Below are 18,694 nucleotides of genomic sequence, written 5' to 3'. Positions count from 1 at the left end.
GGCTTTCCTCTAAAGTTAAGTTTTATGTTATTCATGAAATGCTCAACCTGGTTACATCGTTTGTAAAATCTTGTTAACTAGCAAGTCACCCTGGGGTTTGCCGTCAATCTGGTCCATTTGATAAATCTCAGATAATTCGTGGTGTTGTCATTGTTCAACGTGTGAACAAGTGTTCCCTAGGCTCTGGCAGATGGTTTTCAAGTTTCCTTTGTAGACTGAACTTCTGAAAAATAATCTCAAATGCCTAGAAGATTTCTTTAAAAAAAAAAAGAAAGAAAAACCGTTTAGAGCATTATCTATAAATATACTGTATTTTTTATTGTGTGTAATTGTACGTTTCATGAAATGTCAGTTTCAAAAAGAAAGTGGAAAGGAGCTAACACATGTCTAGAAAGAATTGTTTCATTAAAGAATGTGGATTTATCGACATGTTCTGGGTTTGTATGACAAGTTCAGGCCTCTTGGTGATCTTTTTCTCCAATATCACAGGAACTTGGGAAGCATGTACAAAAGGGGGGCCTTCTCTTTGGCCTTCTATGATCTGGTGAATACCCAGAACCTGGCTCCAGAACAGGGCTCCTATTGGACCCAGAAAGTCACGAGCAAAGCTGAAGAGAGCTTCAAAGTTGCCCCCCTTCTTGGACACAGACAGGCTGGAAATCTAACAACATGAACATTGAGGAGATGGTTGCTACTATAACAGCTTAGGCCTGGTAGCCATCTTCCCTTTGTCCCCCAGCAATCCTCTCCATCTGGTTTTGAGCCTGAGGACCGCATGTGGCCTCTAAAACTGAAGGTCACAGTTCTTATGAGGGGGCTCTCTTACAAGTGGCAATTGAGTTTCTGGTCCTTTGGGATCTTGTTGCTCATGATTTGCCCCAGCTGCCCGTGCACACAGTCATTTTTAGTTCCTTATGGTTTCTTTGTGTTTGGTTGCTCAAGGAGACATTTGTCCAGGTGCAAGCAAGCACTGGAACAAGAGGCCCCAGGTCCCAGACCCCAGCCTGTCTCAAGACGCATCAGATTCTCCTCCTGAAACTAGAGTCTTGCTCAAGGGGCGAGAGGGCTGAGCTGCTTCAGGGCTGGTTTTCCCTGGGAGGATGTCCTGAGAGCGCCATCTAGGAGTTCTTGCTGCTGAAGCCTCAGGAGCAACCCAGAGCCGGGGTCCCCGACCGCTCTTCATTCTGTTGGCATCCCTACAGCCACCCAACCAATTTCATTTCTTCTTAAAGATTAGGCATCTGAAAAAATTAGACTTCTCTTTTGATGCTATGACTGGAAAACCATGACTGACCCAGACTCTTAGGCCAGAGCACCCGTTTACTGACTTTCTTAGCAATTCTTCGAAAGGAGTAACATGTCCATTGGAGGACGAGTTGGTGATCAGTGGATGCAAAGCAAAGACAGAGTTAAAAAGGCCCTCGCTGGCTTTGTCCATCTGCAGACAGCTTAGCCAGAGGGGGCAGGGCCGACAACGCCAGTTCCTTGGTCCAGATCTCTGGTGCAGGTATGATTTCATGCCTACCAAGCAAAGACAGAAGCACAGTGTGTAGCAGCTGCGCTGATTTAAATAGTCTAGTAACCTGTATTGTAAACATGTTGTCTCTACTTTATAGACTGAGACAGAGGTTGGAAGAAGTTACTTCACTTGCCTAAGACCACACAGGGTCCAGAGTGTGGTCAAGGCATTCCCAACAGGTGTCTCTGAGCTGTGTTGTCTCCCTGACTTCTGGGCACCAGTGGATTCAGCTTAAGCCTCACTGAGTCTTGGGGACCTGAAGCCCCATGAGGCAAAGGCCACGCTGGTCTTGTTAAGCAAGGCATCCAGTGCCTGGATCCTCACACCCCATTTTCCAGGATCATCTGCCTGAACAGATGGTGTCTCCACCCCTGTTAGTTATATCCCAAGCCCAGGCATTGGCTTTTTTCCCATCTCCCCCTCCCTCTCTTCGCTCCCCACCTCATGTTTCTGCCTCTGCTTCCTCAGTAAGCCACAACCCCCTTCACTGCTCTCCATTGCCACTGCTCTCATCCCAGGGCAGCCAGTGTCACTGCTCGCGTGGACTCTGCTAACCAGAGTCTGGGTTAACCCTTGTGCCCCTTGGAATCCAGGCAGTGCAGGTAGTCATTGTCAGCCCCACTTAGATCATCCTCTCCTCAAAGCCCCGAAAGTCTTCCCTTTGCTGCACTGTAGAAATCTCACCATGCCCTGCTGCTCAGATCACAGGCCCCAGACTCACTCTGCTTCTAACCTCCAGGTTTTCCAGGTCCCTCCCACCAGGTTCACTGGCCTCCCTCCTATCCCAGCACGCCAAGCCTGCTTTAGAACCGGGCCTTTGAATTTCCTGTTTCCTCTGCCTGGAACCCTCTTCTTATTTTTCATGTGCATCTTAAATGTCATGTCTCAGAGACAGCTGCCTCCCCATCACTCCAAGCCCTTTTCTCTTATACACCCCACTTGCTCCTCCATAATGATTTTCCCTGTCCTGTTCTGACTGGTGTCCATCTGCCTCACTGGAACATACATTCCCTTAGAGTTGGAGTCTCATTTGTCTTTATCACCAAGGCCAGAACAGAGCCCAGAATAATGCTTGACACAGAGAAGTTAAAGATTTGTTGAGTGAATGAATGAATGCACCCATTGCAATGAGCAAATTATTGGTTTTAATTTTGCTGTTTTGTTGACATGAGAGTCCAACCCCTTCATTGTTTTAAAGAAGCAAACTTCTAACAGAGAACTCACAAGAAATCGAAGGCAGTCCATGTCAACGGCTTGGACTCCAGCTCTGTGAGGCTCTGCATCAAACTGTGAGAAGAGAATGAGGGTGAGGCTCAACTCATGCTCACCACCTAAAGCAGGTACAGCCCTGCCCCCAGCACAGCAGGCACCAGCCCCCAGCGCCCAGGCACCCCCTCCGTCGATGCTGGTGATGGGCTGACTGCCTCATTGCTGGCACGGTGATCAGTGCCACTGCCTGGCCCCTGGGGGTGGAGTGGCCAGCCTCACTCAGCCTGTGTGTAACCCATTGTTTCTAAAGAGCTGCTGGCTGCAGGAGCCACCGAGGTCTCGGGCCAGCTCTGAGTTCTTGGCTGAGATGAAGATGTAACCAAGGAAGGAGCTTGAAAGTAAAAAGGACAGAAAACGAAAGCAGAGAGAGCATAGGTCACCCGGGCCATACACGGTGGCCACAGAGCGGGAGAGCATCTCCCCTGAGGGATGGGCCAGCGACTCGGCTACTCCCCTGACCATAAATGGCTTGGCCAGAGCTCTGGTGGAGCCACCTCTTCTCTTGGCACCCTTGCTCTCCCAGTTGGATGTTCCTACAAATGCAAGACACAAGCCAATAACACCAGCAAAAAGTTGAGATTGCCGAGGGCAGCGTTTGGAGAAGGCTCTTGGGAAGCTGTTGGAAATGGTGAGTGAGACTGAGCATCCTTCCTCTGCCTAGCCTTCATTTCTTTCTATAAACAACAATACCCAGGCTTTTAAAGCTCACATCTAATTCAAATATAACTACCTTCAGTGAAAGGAAGTTAAGGAGCTTGGCTTTTAATTATTTTCCTATTAGTATGAAATTATTTTCCTGTTAGTCTGAAATACTAATCATTAAAATATGAAATTATTTTCCTACTAGTACAAAATACTAATCATTAAAAATTCTCATCTGATATTTGCTGATGCCTCTTATATTTTAAGATTAAGGTTTTGTTTTTAAAACCCCACCTACAAGGGTGCAAAATAACTGTTTCAGCTAAACTCATTTCCCAGTTGGAGCCATGAGTCCTTTATGCTTATTTGTTTAGTCTGCCTTTTGCTGTGTGATCCACAACAGAGAGATTCATAAGTTGCATCAGAAACTGTCCACCTTTCTTACTGACTTGTGGTACATGTTTGGTTGTGACTCAATCAAATGAAGTTTGCTGAGTTAGAAGGGGCTTCTGTGATTCCTTTATTAAAGAGATTAGTAAAAGGGGCTGTTCAGGTTTGGAGTTAGGAAGATCTGTGAAATAAGAGTTTTTATGTAAACGATCCAGCCTCTTCTTATCCAGCCTCTCCCACTGACCAGCTGGGGACCTTGAGAAGCCTGCCTTGGTCTCTTAGTTCCCTCACCCATGATGTAGGGGTGAGAGTGTGCCCCTTGTGGGGACGAGTACAGTGTGTGACACATGAGGTATCCTCAGTCACCGTGAGTAGTTAGCCCATCTCCCCTCATTCCCATCACACACAGCAGACTCATAACGACACTTAACTACTGAGATCCTGGTGTCCCTTTGGAACCACTATGTAGATATCAACACAGTGCTTAGACTGGCAATGAGTGTCTTGTACCAAATTCCTGTACTTTGAATATTGTAAATTCATGCAGACAATTCCATCCAACAAGATTGTTCTAGTGGCTTCCCTGTACCTTGCTCCATGCTGGTCAGGCTATGAAGAATATGACACCATGGGATCCCCCACCTGGAGTAATTCATAGTTTTGAAGGAGCTGCCATAGACATTAGTTCCTTTGAGTTTATCCCATGAGACAGGCAGGGCAAGACAATAGTATCCCAGTTTTGTGGATGGAATAACTGTGCCTGGGAGAATAGATTTGTTATGAAGAAATGGAGACCAGAGAGCCTGAGTCACTTTCCCCAGGCCACACAGCTACTAAGTGGCTAAGTGGACTAGAATCCAGATCAGGGGACTCCAAGGCCAGAGTTGCCTCGCCCCACTCAGCTTTCTCTCTAAAGGACACTGAGTCAGATTCTTCTCCACCCACATTTACGTGATGTTGTTTTTGCCATGAGAGTACTATAGTGTGTTTCTACAAAATATAAATGTCTTTCTGAAGTTGGCCAAAATCTTCGTCATCCAAATGTTGATAAACAGCACGTGCAGTGGCCCACTTGTTGCTGCTCCTCCCTTCTGTCGTCCCCCAAAGAAAGCTTTGTCCTGGGCCTGCTGACATCAGTAGCTAGTGTTTGCTGATGAGATAAGGCTCTGGGCAGCTGCATTTGATGCTGTGACCAGCCAGCATCCTCTGTGGGCTTGGTTGATATTAGCATGAAGGTAGGTCCCTTGAGCAAAAAGACCTAAGTAGCTCAGATGTCTTTCTGATACTGTCTTAGAAGAGGAGGTGCAAAGTGCTGCGAGCCTGGGGGCTCCAATTATTCTGAAGAAACTCCAGGAGTCCTGGGAGAAAGAGGCTACTGGGACTTCCCTGGTGGTCCATTGGCTAAGACTCTGCACTCCCAAAGCAGGGGTCCTGGGTTCTATCCCTGGTCAGGAAATTAGATCCCACATACCGCAACCAAGAGTTTGAATGCCCCAACTAAAGATCCTACATGATATAACTAAGACCCAGCACAGCCAAATAAGTAAATAATTTTTTTTTCTAAAAAAAGAAAGAAATAGGCTGTCACTAAAAGACCCAAGTCCCAGTGACAGCCAACTAATCATGTGAACTTGGGCAATCCATTCAAATTCTCGCCTCAATTTTCTTTTCTATAAAGTAAGGGTTTCCTCTTGCTAAGAGACAGGGAAATGAACAGTTGCCACTGAAGGGTGCTGGCCTGCTGGGGCCATCCTAATTGAAAGACAATCTCTGGGGCAGGCAGCAGTGGGAACTATACCTTGTAGGTGCTTGAAACATTTTTAGTTCACAAAAGATTTTCTCATTCATTGACCTCTCTGAATTCCAACCTACCTGAAAGCTAGCTAGAATAGGTGTTTCATCAGTTTTGCATATATTGGTACTATGGCCTCTAGACCCATCTTCCAGGTTGGATTTGAGTCACATGGACCAATCTCATTTGTCTGTTTTAAGAGATAAGCCCTAACTGTTCTCATTTATCCATGAGGGAATTTCTGAGAAGTCCCTGGGCCTCAGCTGCCTCTTCTATAAAATGAGGGTCTGAGGTAGACAATTTTGGAGGCACTTCAGCTCTGAAATCTTAGGATTCTCTAATCCATCCCAGTCTCCTCATTATTGGCTAACATTTCATTTTAAATCTTAGTACGCACATTGCTTCTAGAATGACAAAACCAGGTTTCAGAGGCTTCAGGAAGATCAGGAGCTGGAGTTTAAGCCTAGTTGTCAGGCACTGGGGAGGCTGGGGCTGAATGAGAGAGAGCCCGGCCAGGGGGCATGATTCAAGGGTGACTGGACACGGCGGGGGGCCAAGCAGGTAGAAAGAAGACCACTCCAGCCCCTTGAGCCAGGGGCAGAAACTGTCACCATCTGAGCTGGAGCAGAGCCCTCCTGTTTTTCACATCCAGGCAGGAAAGGCCCCGGGTAAAGAGCAGCTGGAAGAAATTGACATGAAAGAGCCCAAACTGGAAGGATGGAAGATGGGAACAGGGAGGAGAAAAGAGCCACCAGAGGCCCTGGGCAGGACCTGATCCTGGAGAGTGGACACCTGGGTAGGCTAACAAGTTGGTGGCCCATTGAGTCCATGATTTTTTTTTTAATTTTTATTGGAGTATAGTTGCTTTACAATGTTGGTTAGTTTCTGGAAAAGTGAGTCAATTATATATATATCCCCTCTTTTTGTATTTCCTTCCCGTTTAGGTCACCACAGAGCATTGAGTAGAGTTCTCTGTGCCGTACAGCAGGTTCTTATTAATTACCCATTTTATACATGCACTCAGTCGCTGAGTCATGTCCAGCTCTTTGCAAGCCCATGGACTGTAGCCTGCCAGGCTCCTCAGTTGCCATTTCCTACTTCTGGGGATCTTCCCAATCCAGGGATCGAACCCATGTCTCTTGCATCTCCTGCATTGGCAGGTGGATTCTTTACCACTAGCACCACCTGCAAAGGTCATTTTATACTTGGTAGTGTGTATAAAGCCCATGATCTTTAAATATTGACCCCATATTTGAGGGAGACGTGAGGCTGGGCTCTACATGAGGGGAGGTCCCAGAGCATTGGCCTCTTTCCTCTGTCATCCCAACCAGCTCAGCTCCAGCCTGAAACCCCTGCCTTGGACTCAGTAAAAAGGGAAACTTGTCTTTCTCAGATTCTCCTCCTGTGAGGGAGTTGAAGTGGGGGCCCTGGGGTCTTACTTCCCACCCCAAGAAGAAAGTGCCATCAGTCTACACAGTTTGCTTCCTGAGAGGAGTTCCAGGGAGGGAAAGAAAAAAACAAAACAACCTTCTGCACTCTGCTGAATGTTTCTATTAATGTTTTTGCTGCCCTTTTGAGTCAGGACCTCTCAGCAAGTAGCCTAAACTGGCCCTGGTGAGGGCCTGCGAGGGGAGGAAGGGGAGGACTGCGTTGCTGCTGAGGGGGGATCTCATGACCCCTGACTCACCTGCTCCCCTGCCTCTTCGGCGGCCAGGATTGGGAGGGCAGGCTGGAGCTGACTGAGCCTGTGGGGTCAGCAAATTCTCCTGGAGTCCGCCAGGGTCTACGACACTTGATGGAGGGGTCAGACAATGGCCTGGCTGACCATTACTGGAACCTTTAAGGTTTCCTTCTCTCTTGCAGAGTTTTTCACTGAACTTCACACTGCCGGCCAACACGGTGAGTACAGCGGCCCCCGCTTACCAGGTAGGTGAGCAGAGAACAATGCAGAGTTGACACTGGGCCTCCAGGACACCATCACACAAACCTCATGTAAAGCTGTAATGTTACGCAGGTTTCAAAGCACTATGAAGAGCTGGGGGTGCTGAGAGACATGTTCTCAATGATAAGAATTATAAATACACATTTTGAAAAGGAAAATAGCAAGAAACCAAAAACCACTTAAATTGCCATCAGCAGAAAACCCTGGGGTCACTCCTCCCAGTCCTGTTTGGCCCTACGTGAATTTTGACTTCTGTTGTCTTCATACCATGGTCTTCTCACCTGTAATTGTGTGTAACAAATGTTTTCCCTCAGCCTTTATAAAAGTAACTGAGGGTGGTCTCATGACATTTCTTCAAGCGAATTATTTAGCTAAATGACCAATCACAATTAGGAATTCTTTTGTGATAAGCATAGGTATAAATAAACCCTTGTTGGCGCTTAACCTGATTTCCTTAGAATGAAGTCTAGAAGGGAAATCACTGGGTCAAGATGAATGAACATCTTATGGCTCTGGATTATGACAATTGCTAGTCCACATGGAGATTTTCAATTGATGATGGCAGACAGTTTCAATCCAGAATTGACCCTCCGTCTTTTGTTCTCCTGTTGTCTAGAAGATAACACACCAGGATTGTTTTCTGACCAGGGTTGCTGCTCTGATGGAGCTAGGCATTTTCCTGGCCCAGGTTTTTAGTGGTTTGGGCTATGCCAAGTTTTTCTAATAAGTCATATGGTTATTCAAAGAAAATAGACTGAGACTGCCAGGGAAGAAGACGCCTAAGCTGGTGCTCACGTTTACTGTAACATGAGGGCAGCGTCCTGGAGAGCAGTGGAAGTGCAGACCCTAGTGACCCACTGCCACCTTTGTGGCCCACCTAGTGACCCACCAGTGGGGCCTAGGGACCCAGGCCCCACTGTTGACCCTGGCCCTGTCCCTGACTTCCCGGCACCTGCCCCACCCTCCTGGTGAGGGCCCTGTCTTCTGAACCTCCCTGACTCACTCAGCTCCCTGCTTCAGCCTCTGCCTATTGCCTGCAGAGGCTGACAATAGCCTATTGTCAATAGTGTCAATAGCCTATTCCCCTATCCTTCTCCTTCCCTGTCCAAATCTCTCAATATGTGACTGGCGGCACTTCCTACCTGGCTACTCGAAGCCAGCTGGTCTGTAGAGATCCCAGGTTCTGTCCTATCCTGGCTTGGCTCAGCCTGGGAAGGTAACTCCGAGAAGCAAGGAGCCGTTGCTTAGGGCCGTGAGGGTGAGGGGGTTGGAGGGAGGCACTAATGCTGCCAGTCATCACCTTTTGGAGCGTCTTCTTGGTTAACAGCCTATTTCTCTGAGAACTGTCCCTCCTCCCTTTGAATCTATATAGGACAACAGCCACCCCAGTCTGCCTGGGGCTGTCTGGTTTTAGCACTGAATGTGTTGCAACCTAGGCAACTTTTTGGAATAACCAGGCCATCTGGCCACCCTATCTGTGATTATATTTCTGCCACATAATCCTTCCCTTTTGGTGTAGCTGGATGCCCTGGAAAGTGGGGGGGAGGTGGATGCCAGGTGCATCAGAGCCTCTCTGCAGGGAGTGGGGAACAGGACCACGTATGCAAGTCAGCCCCTGCTGAGCCACACTGTCAAGTATGAAAATTAGGGATGGGGTGCTGCATTTGTCATGGAAGGCAGAGCAGCACCACGGCTAAGAGCCTGGACCCTGAAGTCAGACCGCTTGGCATCTACCACTGAGGGCTGCGTGACCTCACACAAGCTGCTTCACTTCTTCGTGCCTCACTCTTCTCTACTGTAAAATGGGGATCATTTTAGTCCTGCTTCACTGGCTGCTGTGAAGAATCAATGAGCTGATAGAGGGAAAGTATTTGAACAGCCTGGCACATAATTAGTGTTTCATACGCATTAGCTGGTACAGGTAGCAGGTGTTCATGAGGGCAGAAAAATCCATCCAGAGAGAGAAAGAAGGAGGCAAACAGGCGGAGAAGAGCACAAGTGAAAGGCCATGCTATCCAGGAGTGATGGAGCAATCCCAGGAGGAAGGGATCTTTGGTCATGACAGAGTCTCAGGCCCCAGCTCCAGTGCCTGGAGAAGCCAGACTCCCCCCACCTGTGGGATCCACAAGGAACCCCTGAATCTTTAGAGTTAACTCCTCCTGGGGGTGGGGGGCCAAAGCCAGCTCAAATGAATTTCTGTAACCTGAAGGCAGAACATCTTACCTGAAACAATATCTAACTCTCCCCATCACCCTGAGAAACAGAACACTTTAGGCAAACAGCATTAAGGTCATATTGTGGGGTGGTGGTGAGATTGTGTTTCAGTAAAACTAAAACCATTTAAGTACCAAGTGTAAATACCAAGTTAAGCAAATATTTCTTTGATCGGAGCTCTCTGGGAAAGAGGTCTAGGCTTGGAATGCAAACATCCAAGTTCAGGTTAAATTTATCTGTGAAATTTGGGAGAAGACCCATAACTTCTCTTGAGATCTGGATCTTTTTTTTTTTTTTCTTTTTTTGTAAAATAGAGGAAACTATCAAAAAGACAAAGCCACTGGGATTCTAATGTACTCACTGAGGTTGATGAGTGAGAGTGAAAGTGAAGTCCGTCTGTCGTGTCCTACTCTTTGTGACCCCACGGACTGTAGCCAGCCAGGCTCCTCTGTCTATGGGATTTTCCAGGCAAGAGTACTAGACTAGTTTGCCATTTCTTTCTGCAGGAGATCTTCCCAACCCAGGGGTCGAACTTGGGCCTACTGCAGAGCAGGCAGACTTTTCACTGTCTGAGCCACCAGGGAAGCCCATGGTTGATGAGAATATTCAATAAATAACAGGTCTGGCCAGAGCTTTGCCAAGTTTAAAGGAATGATCAAAGCTTCTACTCCTGGTCCACATTTGATCCTCCAAACAACCCTAGAGGTAGGTGCTCACAGCCCTATTTTATGAATGAAGAAATGAGGCCCATGAGCTTGTGAGTGGAGAAATCAACACCCCATTCCAGAAGGAGACTAGGACCCATGCTCTTAACCCCACACTACGCCACCTAGCATAGCTTGCATGAGTTGCTCACGTGGAACTTTGTGCCCTGAGATTTATGCATCCAGGTAAGACTCTCATCTGAAATATCTCATAAATGGGTGAAATTCAGTGCCCCTCTTTGAGTGGAGCTGTGAACTAGAAGCATGTATTCATTCAACATGGAATTGTGCCGGGAATATGGATAATTCACAGCTTCAGAGACCTGCCCAAGCCATCTGCTTCACTGCGGTAAGGGAACAAGTAAGGCCTTCTTAGAAACAAGTAGTCTTCCCTTGTGGCTCAGATGGTAAAGAATCTGCCTGCAATGCAGGAGACCTGGGTTTAGTTCCTGGGTTGGGAAGATACTCTGGAGGAGGAAGTGGCAACCCACTCCACTATTCTTGCCTGGACAGAGGAGCCTAGTGAGCTACAGTCCATGGGATCACAAAGAGTTGGACACGACGGAGCGACTCACACTTCCTTCCTCCAAGGTCTTCTTAAAGAGCCTGGCTCCACTGGTATTTATATTTTTTCCTTTCTAGCAATGGGGACAAGTGGGCCCAAAGTGTGCTGGGAAGGGTGTGGGAACTTGGGACAGGATAAAGCCTTTTTGAGTTGTAAAATGTATTATGGCAAATCCGCAGGGTGAATAACGAAGCTCTCACCTGAATTTTTGATTTCTTGTGCCTTGTAACCAGTCTTATTCCTTCTCACCTGGGAAGGATTGAGGAAGGTTCTATTCCACCGTTGTTGTCATCTGTTGTTTTTAATAGAAAGTTTAGCAAAGGGATATACTTTAGGCATTTACAGCTTAACCCTGGGCAGGCCATCTTATATAATGTGCATTCTATAGATTTTGTTATCTTAAGATGTGTGTTCTTTTTCTATGCAGACTTCCTCTCCAGTTGTGACTGATGGAAAAGGAACCGTAAGTATACCACTTAAATTACGGAGCCTTGGTTCAGCCACTGAGAAACGGGATAATGCTGTACCCATCTTGTGCATTCATTTTGAAGATTAGATGACGTTTGCTATGTGACCTGTCACCAAGCACATAATCTGCTCAACTGTTTTTCTTACAACCAACTCAGTTCAAAAGGGAAGGAGAACATGAACAATCACAGGTGATTCCACAAAGTCTGGAACAAAAGAAGCTAGATGTGAGAGAGTACATACTTTGTACTTTCATCAAGATAACACTGAAAAATAGACAAAGCTGAACTACAGTGATGGATTGCAGGATACACATGCAGTGGCTGGATGGGAGCCCAAGGGGGCTTTTCAGGGGTTGGCAAGGTCCTGTTCCTCATCCAGGGGCAGGTTACCTGGATGGGTTCATCACATGAAGTCGTCAGGCCACATATTTGTAATTTATATATTTTTATGTGTTTTGTCATTCTTTAACAAAATCACCCCCTCAAAAGTGACGAAGACTCCAGTGTTATATGATAGTTGCACAGTTACAGGGCTTCTCAATACTCTCTGCAAGTAATTACAAATATGAAAACTTATGGGGCTACGAGCATGGCTACTTCCACTCAGATCAAAGCAAATGTGAATTTGGAAATTAATCGGTTCATGCATTTATTGTACATACATTTTAAAAATTCATATCAAAATGGTGTGGTATACAGTAAAACTTTTGGGTATATATTTTACTTTTTGCTGAACTAACAGATAAGAATGCTAATTGTTGCTTTGAACTGTTTTTCAGCTTTTCCTATATTAATATGACACAAACTTCTGTTTCTAGGCATGGCCTGTTCATATGTTTGTCCAGTTTTCTACTGAATTATTGTCTTTTTCCAGTCAATTTAAGCAACGTGCATTAAGTATGATGAAAATGAGCAATTTGTCATGTACATTGGAAAGAATTTTTCACTGTATTTCATTACCCCTTTGATTTTGTGTAGGACACTGAGGATCCGTGCAGAGTTTTGTTTTAATTTTAATCTTTTGAACTCTTCCCCTTTTTCCGGGAGAACCTGACTGTTTTCTCTGTGCAGGACTGTGGGCCTTCTCTTGGGTTAGCAGCAGGCATCCCGTCCCTGGTGGCCACGGCCCTGCTGGTAGCCTTACTGTTTACTCTGATTCACCGAAGAAGAAGCAGCAGTGAGTCCACTGAGGTGACTGGCAGTTTCTTTGGGTCGCGACATGTTGGCAGGAATCAGTATTCAATGAACTGGCTTTGGGCTGGGGGTGTCAGGACTGGTGTCTGTTTTCTGAGGACAAAAGGGTGGGTTTTTCTGTGAGTCGTTTTCTGTCTCAGACTCATGACCCTACCCTCCAGGCAGAGCTGATATATCATCCGATCCTCGGGTCACTTGAGGACAGTACTGGGGGTGGCCCAAGTAGGAGCAGAGAGGGATGTCTGTTGCCATGGCAAACACATCTGTGCAGTGAGTGTGTTTTCTAACCTTGAGAAACAAGGACTCAAGCTTCTCAAAGAAGATGGAGGTGAACTTACGAAAGATGGGAGACAGTTGCGGAGATGTCCATCCCAAGGATATGTCCAGGAGCATGTGACTCTATTTATCTTTGTACTTTTCCTACATCCTAACACACATCGGTCACAAGGGGATCTTCTTACCCCACCCGTTACAAATACCAGAGTTCTCTGGAGACCAGACTCAGAATTCAAGGGCCACCCTGACCCATATCCAACCAGAGGCCATAGGTGTGATGCGGCCGTATTGTGTGGTCTCTATGTTCTAATTCCATCCTTATTCATGAGCATTTCTGATTGTTCTCACACTGGTAAGTGTTAACAGGGAGTGAAAAACCTAAGTCCTATCCCTGGGTCTGCCACTTTACAATTTATATATGAACCTGGGCAAGTGATAGAACATTTTTGTTGCTTGGTTAGTTCAACTCCAAAACAACTCCAGTTAAATCAGAATCTCTGGATGATAGAGCTGTGGCATTGGTACCAAAAAAACCTTCAACATTTTATCGTGGATCATTTTAAATAGATACTAAAGTAGAGGGGATAGTATACAGAATCTAGTTATCCACAGCAGCCAATCTTGTTTCATTTCTACTCCCACCCACTTCTCCACAGTGTCAATCTATATTATTTCTTAAGGAACTCACAGTGGTATCTCTTGTTTGTGGTTTTTTAGGGGGCCAGTTATTATCCTTTTGTTTATTTTGTTTTGTTTTTAAAGCACTCTGCTGATCCTAATGTGTGGCTAGGTTTAAGAAGCACTGATTTTAATCATGGTCATGGGCAAATGTTGTAACCTTTCATTTCTTCTTTTTTATTTTATTCTTAACCAACTTAGGGAAGTGAGAGGCCTTGTGAAATTACAGAAATCTATGACAGTCCCAGGATAGCTGAGGTAGGAACTCTTGATTATAATCACTATACATCATTCACACAACAAACAAGCTAAAAGTCTTCAAGCCTGTTGTGTACAGGAGCACATTGTGAGCACAAAGGAGCTTCTCATTATACTTTTATTGGCTAGGCAGGAATTTAAGGTTGAATTCATAGTAGAAAATTGATTTACTATTATTTGTTCCACTGACAAAAGAGAAAACCATGTGATCATTTCCAAAGGAGACGAGAGTTCAAAAACATTAAACAGCCATTTGTGATATGAATTCCGAGCAAACTAAAAACTTCAAAAGAATTTTTTTAACTTGAAACAAGACATCTTTTTAAAAAAAAAAATCACAGCAAATATCATACCTAAAGGTGAAATGTTAATGATTCTCTTTCAGATCAGAAACAAAACAAGGGTGCTCATTGTTACCATTTCTACTGAGATATTATACTTAGGTCCTAGCCAGTGCAGCATGTTGAGAAAAATAAGTAGAAATTAACTCAGTGTAGGGGAATTCTTTCATAATGTATACATATATCAAATAATCACACTGTACTCTTTAAATATACTTTATTTTTCAATTATACCTCAACAAAGAGGAAAAGAAAAAAGAAGCAGAAAGCATAAAACTGTAAAAGAAGAAAGAAAAGTGTCATTATTTGCAGATAATATGATTATTTACATAAAAAGCCAAATAATCTACAGATATATCGCTAGAATTAGTAAGATATTTTAACAAGTTTATTGGAGGTAAAAGTCAATATTAAAGAGTAATTTTGATTTCTAAAAATCAGTAACAATTTTAAAAAGTAATTTTTTAAAAATACAATTTTATAGGGGTAATAAAAATATATAAAATAATAAGGAATCAATCTAACAAAAACATATAATCCTTTCATGGAGAATAATAAAATTTCAGTAAAAGATATTTAAATAAGACCTAAATAATGGGAGTTTATATACAATGCTCCTGGATTGACGAACTCAATAGTATATAGATATCAAACAACTTCAAATTGATCTGTATAATAAATGTAATTACAATATAAATTTCAACAGGTATTTTTCACAGAACTCAATAGGGTGCTTCTAAAATACATATAGAAAAAAAGACAGGAAAAAATTTAAGTACCAACAAGAACAGATAGAACAAATAGCAAACAAATAGGAAGATGATAGATTAAAACCCATCCAGTGATCACATGGATGACGTTCAATGTCTTGAAAACTGTTTCAAGTGTTTTGTCTGATGGTTGGTTGTTTCAGGTGGGAGGGTAAATCTGGTTGCTGTTACTCCAACTTGGCCAGAAGCAAAAGTCTTTGATGTATTTTTTTTTTTTAAACCTGTTTGTATTCTCAAGAATCCTATGAGGTTACCTACCCAGGAGAAGAATATGATGGGAGGAGAAGCAGCCCACATATATGTGAAGACGGTATCGGGAGGCGAGGAGTCCGCGCGTGACACTTATCGCCCTGCTGTCGAAGCGGAGAGAAGGCGGGGCCTGTGGTGGCTTATTCCCAGACTGAGCCTGGAGTGATGCCGCGAGCCAAGGAGCAGAGCTGGAGCTGGAAGCGAGCTGAGCACACAGGGACCGATCGTGCCTGGAGCGAGGAGAGAAGCCAAGCTGCTTCTTAACCACTCCCAACTCCATTTGCAGATCTGGAAAACTTCGGGGTTGATTTTACTCTTTAAGGGACTGATCTGTTAAAGTGCATTCTGACTCTCAGAACTTGTGGTTTAATAATCAGTGAAGTCGTTGTGCATTCAAAAGGAGCCTTGAACCCTGCTCCTGACCCCCCAGTGGGGATTTGCTTTTCTTTATGATTTGGGGAAGAGAATTTGATTTCTCAGTGGCTCACCTTTTCATCTTTTTTTCACATCCATTTTCTCAAAAAAGCCATTAGACCTGGCTTCCATGGACAGGTTGGCCAAGGCTAACGTGTGAGAAGGGGCAGTTCTTTATCCCTGAACACCTCGGGGTAGAAATCAGGGGGAGCCACACGTTCCCTGACCACAGGGGCAGCCCGTGGCTGGGTCATTCATCACTCTCTCTTGTGATCAGAGGGTATTCAAAGTGTGTGTGTGGGGGGGTGGGGGGCAGTGAGCACATGTGTGTGCTGAGGGTAAAGACGGTGGAAGGAAGCAGAGATTATTTCAAAAGATTATTAGAAATAGGGGCTGTACCTATTTTGTGGGAATAGAGAGAAAGGTCCAAGTCCTTGGACCATCAATGGGGAAAAACTCGTGAGCAGGAAGAGAGGCCAAGAGTACTCTCGGTGGGGACCAAAGGGATGATCCAGGCGCCAGCGTGACTGTCATCTGAGGGGAGCTCATGAACAGCGGCAGCTGGATCAGGTGAGGTGCTCACCATTGCTCCTGGGAGGAGGCTTCTGGGAACCCTGGTTCCCTAGCACAGGTCCATTGTTCCCCTGATGGGAGAACCTGGGTCCAGGAGATCCCGGGTCTCCTGGTCACCAGCTTCACGGGCCCCCTTAAAGAGTTGTGGAGATATTCCTTTCTCACACGGGGCCCCTAAATGCTCAAACACGGCTCCTCTGATTCAAACAACCCAGGACAGGTTCCGCACACCCCATCACTGCCATGCTGACAAGTGCTCTTCAAAGTTCCTTGTGAAATTCATTTTGTGCTAAGTCCCTTGAGTCTAGCCCTGTTAACAAGCAGATCTGGCCGTGTTTAAGCAGACATGCCCAGTGATCCAGGTGCTCCTACTTCTCTTACCTGTTGAGAAGGACCTTGAATTTGCTGAGAACATGATTGTGGCCTTGGCCTTGACACGCATAGGTGTTTTATCTGGGGCAGATCATGGACCTTAGCTCTGTAGGTACAAAATGGAGACTGTCATTTTCTTCTTTCTACCCTTAGGAGTGTTGCAAGGGTGAACAGAAACATGACTTATAGTCTATAAAGTAAGGTGTGACTTATATTTTGGACCACTTATTTTATGTAATTCTGCTTACAATCCATTGCTTATTACCTTATTTTAAATGGTTTCTACTAAACTATCAAGGTTCAATGTTTCTGTCACCTTTTTTCTGCTCTGATGCACAAGAGCTTATTTTGGAATAAAGTGAAAAGCAAAAATGAGCATTCTTGTGGCCCTCCAACATATCTGTGGTTTTTCTTTTGCCTATATTAAAGCATATGACATTGGCCCTAGAGTTGGAATCAAGGTCATCTCCAGGATATAGCTGGTGCTAGCACTTTGCCGGCTGGGCTGATGATGGAGATGTTCAAGTTGTTCCCAGGTTGTGAGCAAAACAACCTGACTTCCAGCTGAGACTGGAAGTCAGAAGCTCTGGATCCCCAACCTAGGGCCTATGCTAGCGTTGGGATGGCCTTGTCCACTCACATTCTAGAAAATGCAAACAAATTAATAGTGACAGAAAGCATATCAACCATTGCCTGGGGATGGTGGGGTGAGGAAGGGTGGATGGAGAGATTCCATAGGCCCACAGAGAAACTCTAGGGGGTAATGGATGTCTTCTCCATCTTGATTGTGGAGATAACTTCATGGGTGTGTCACATGTCAACACTTTTTAATGGTACACTTTAAACATAACAATTATTGTATCTCATTTTTACCTCAATTAAGCTGTTAAAAAAAAAATAGCATCCAAAGCCACAGAACAATAATCTCTGCCCACTGGGTTTTGCTTTTTTTTTTTTTTAATTTGACTAGATGGGGTCACAGAGAAGGCAATGGCAACCCACTCCAGTACTCTTGCCTGGAAAATCTCATGGACGGAGGAGCCTGGTGGGCTGCAGTCCATGGGGTCGTGAAGAGTCAGACACGACTGAGCGACTTCACTTTCACTTTTCATTTTCATGCATTGGAGAAGGAAATGGCAACCCATGTTGGGGTCCTTTAATGGACTGGAACCTGGCGGTCAAGAGTCAACGATAAGAAAGTGAAAGAAGGAAAGAGGCTGATGTTCCCTGGGTTACACAGCCAGCCTTTGCACTCCAGGGAATCAGCCAATAGAGAGATAGAGAGAGAGAAGGAAGGATACGGGAACCCAAGTCTCTGAAGGAACAAGCGTGCTTTATTGAATTCTGTGTGAGTATATATACCGTTTTACAAGGTAGCTTCTTCAGATAAAGATCAAAAGACCAGACTTTACAAGTTACCAAGGAAACAAGGAGCAATAGAGGCCATAAGGCCAAAAGGCAATCCATATCAAAAGAGGGTCATAGATAATCCCTTTCACCATATGGAAAGGCTAATGAAGGAAATCCTATGCAAGCATCCCATCTCTATGATCTCAGTCCTGGGACTGGCTTGCCACTCCTCTCGCTCCTGACAGGAACTGGTAAGGAGCAGAGGGCTCAAGAGAGATAAGAAACAGCACACAGGAATCCTACTGTTAAACATTCCCTGACAAACCCACTCCAGTGTTCTTGCCTGAAGAATCCCAGGGTTGGCGGAGCCTGGTGGGCTGCTGTCTATAGGGTCGCAGAGTTGGACACAACTGAAGAGACTTAGCAGCAGATGGGGTCAGGATCTTCATTGCTTGGGGCAAGCTCTTAGTTATGGCATGCGGGATCTAAGTTCCCTGATCAGGGATCGAACCCAAACCTCTTGGGTTGGGAGCTCAGAGTCTTAACCTCTAGACCACCAAGGAAATCCCAACCTCTGTTTCTTTAGTCTGCATTTTGCCAGGAGAACAAGAGGATATGGGAATGTGGTTGGTGTCCTTTCTAGGAAAAACACAGTCTTTTTTCTCTGGAGAAGTTGGAATTAGACAAAAATAGATTCACATACTTGGTGCCT

At 45.1% G+C, this 18,694-nt stretch overlaps 1 protein-coding gene across 1 annotated transcript; it reads left to right on the top strand.

Annotated features, from left to right (window-relative positions):
- Positions 1–11,458: 11,458 nt before the first annotated feature.
- OPALIN (oligodendrocytic myelin paranodal and inner loop protein) lies at positions 11,459–15,439 on the top strand. The gene is made up of 4 exons (XM_068961726.1): positions 11,459–11,500; positions 12,579–12,698; positions 13,857–13,913; positions 15,263–15,439. Exons 1-4 carry the CDS (start codon positions 11,459–11,461, stop codon positions 15,437–15,439), a joined length of 396 nt encoding a protein of 131 aa, XP_068817827.1.
- Positions 15,440–18,694: the final 3,255 nt, after the last annotated feature.

Source organism: Capricornis sumatraensis, chromosome 23 (genome assembly GCF_032405125.1).
Source record: "Capricornis sumatraensis isolate serow.1 chromosome 23, serow.2, whole genome shotgun sequence".
In the NCBI taxonomy this organism is placed as follows: domain Eukaryota; kingdom Metazoa; phylum Chordata; class Mammalia; order Artiodactyla; family Bovidae; genus Capricornis; species Capricornis sumatraensis.
The sequence above is the reverse complement of the archived record's forward strand: the minus strand, read 5'-3'. Positions and strand labels throughout refer to the sequence as shown.

Excerpts from the sequence above, each read along its gene's own strand:
- OPALIN (XM_068961726.1), top strand. The coding sequence starts at position 11,459 with ATGCAGACTTCCTCTCCAGTTGTGACTGATGGAAAAGGAACC. Across the intron at positions 12,699-13,856 it reads GCAGCAGTGAGTCCACTGAG|GGAAGTGAGAGGCCTTGTGA; the intron begins GTGACTGGCAGT and ends TAACCAACTTAG. Across the intron at positions 13,914-15,262 it reads ACAGTCCCAGGATAGCTGAG|AATCCTATGAGGTTACCTAC; the intron begins GTAGGAACTCTT and ends TGTATTCTCAAG.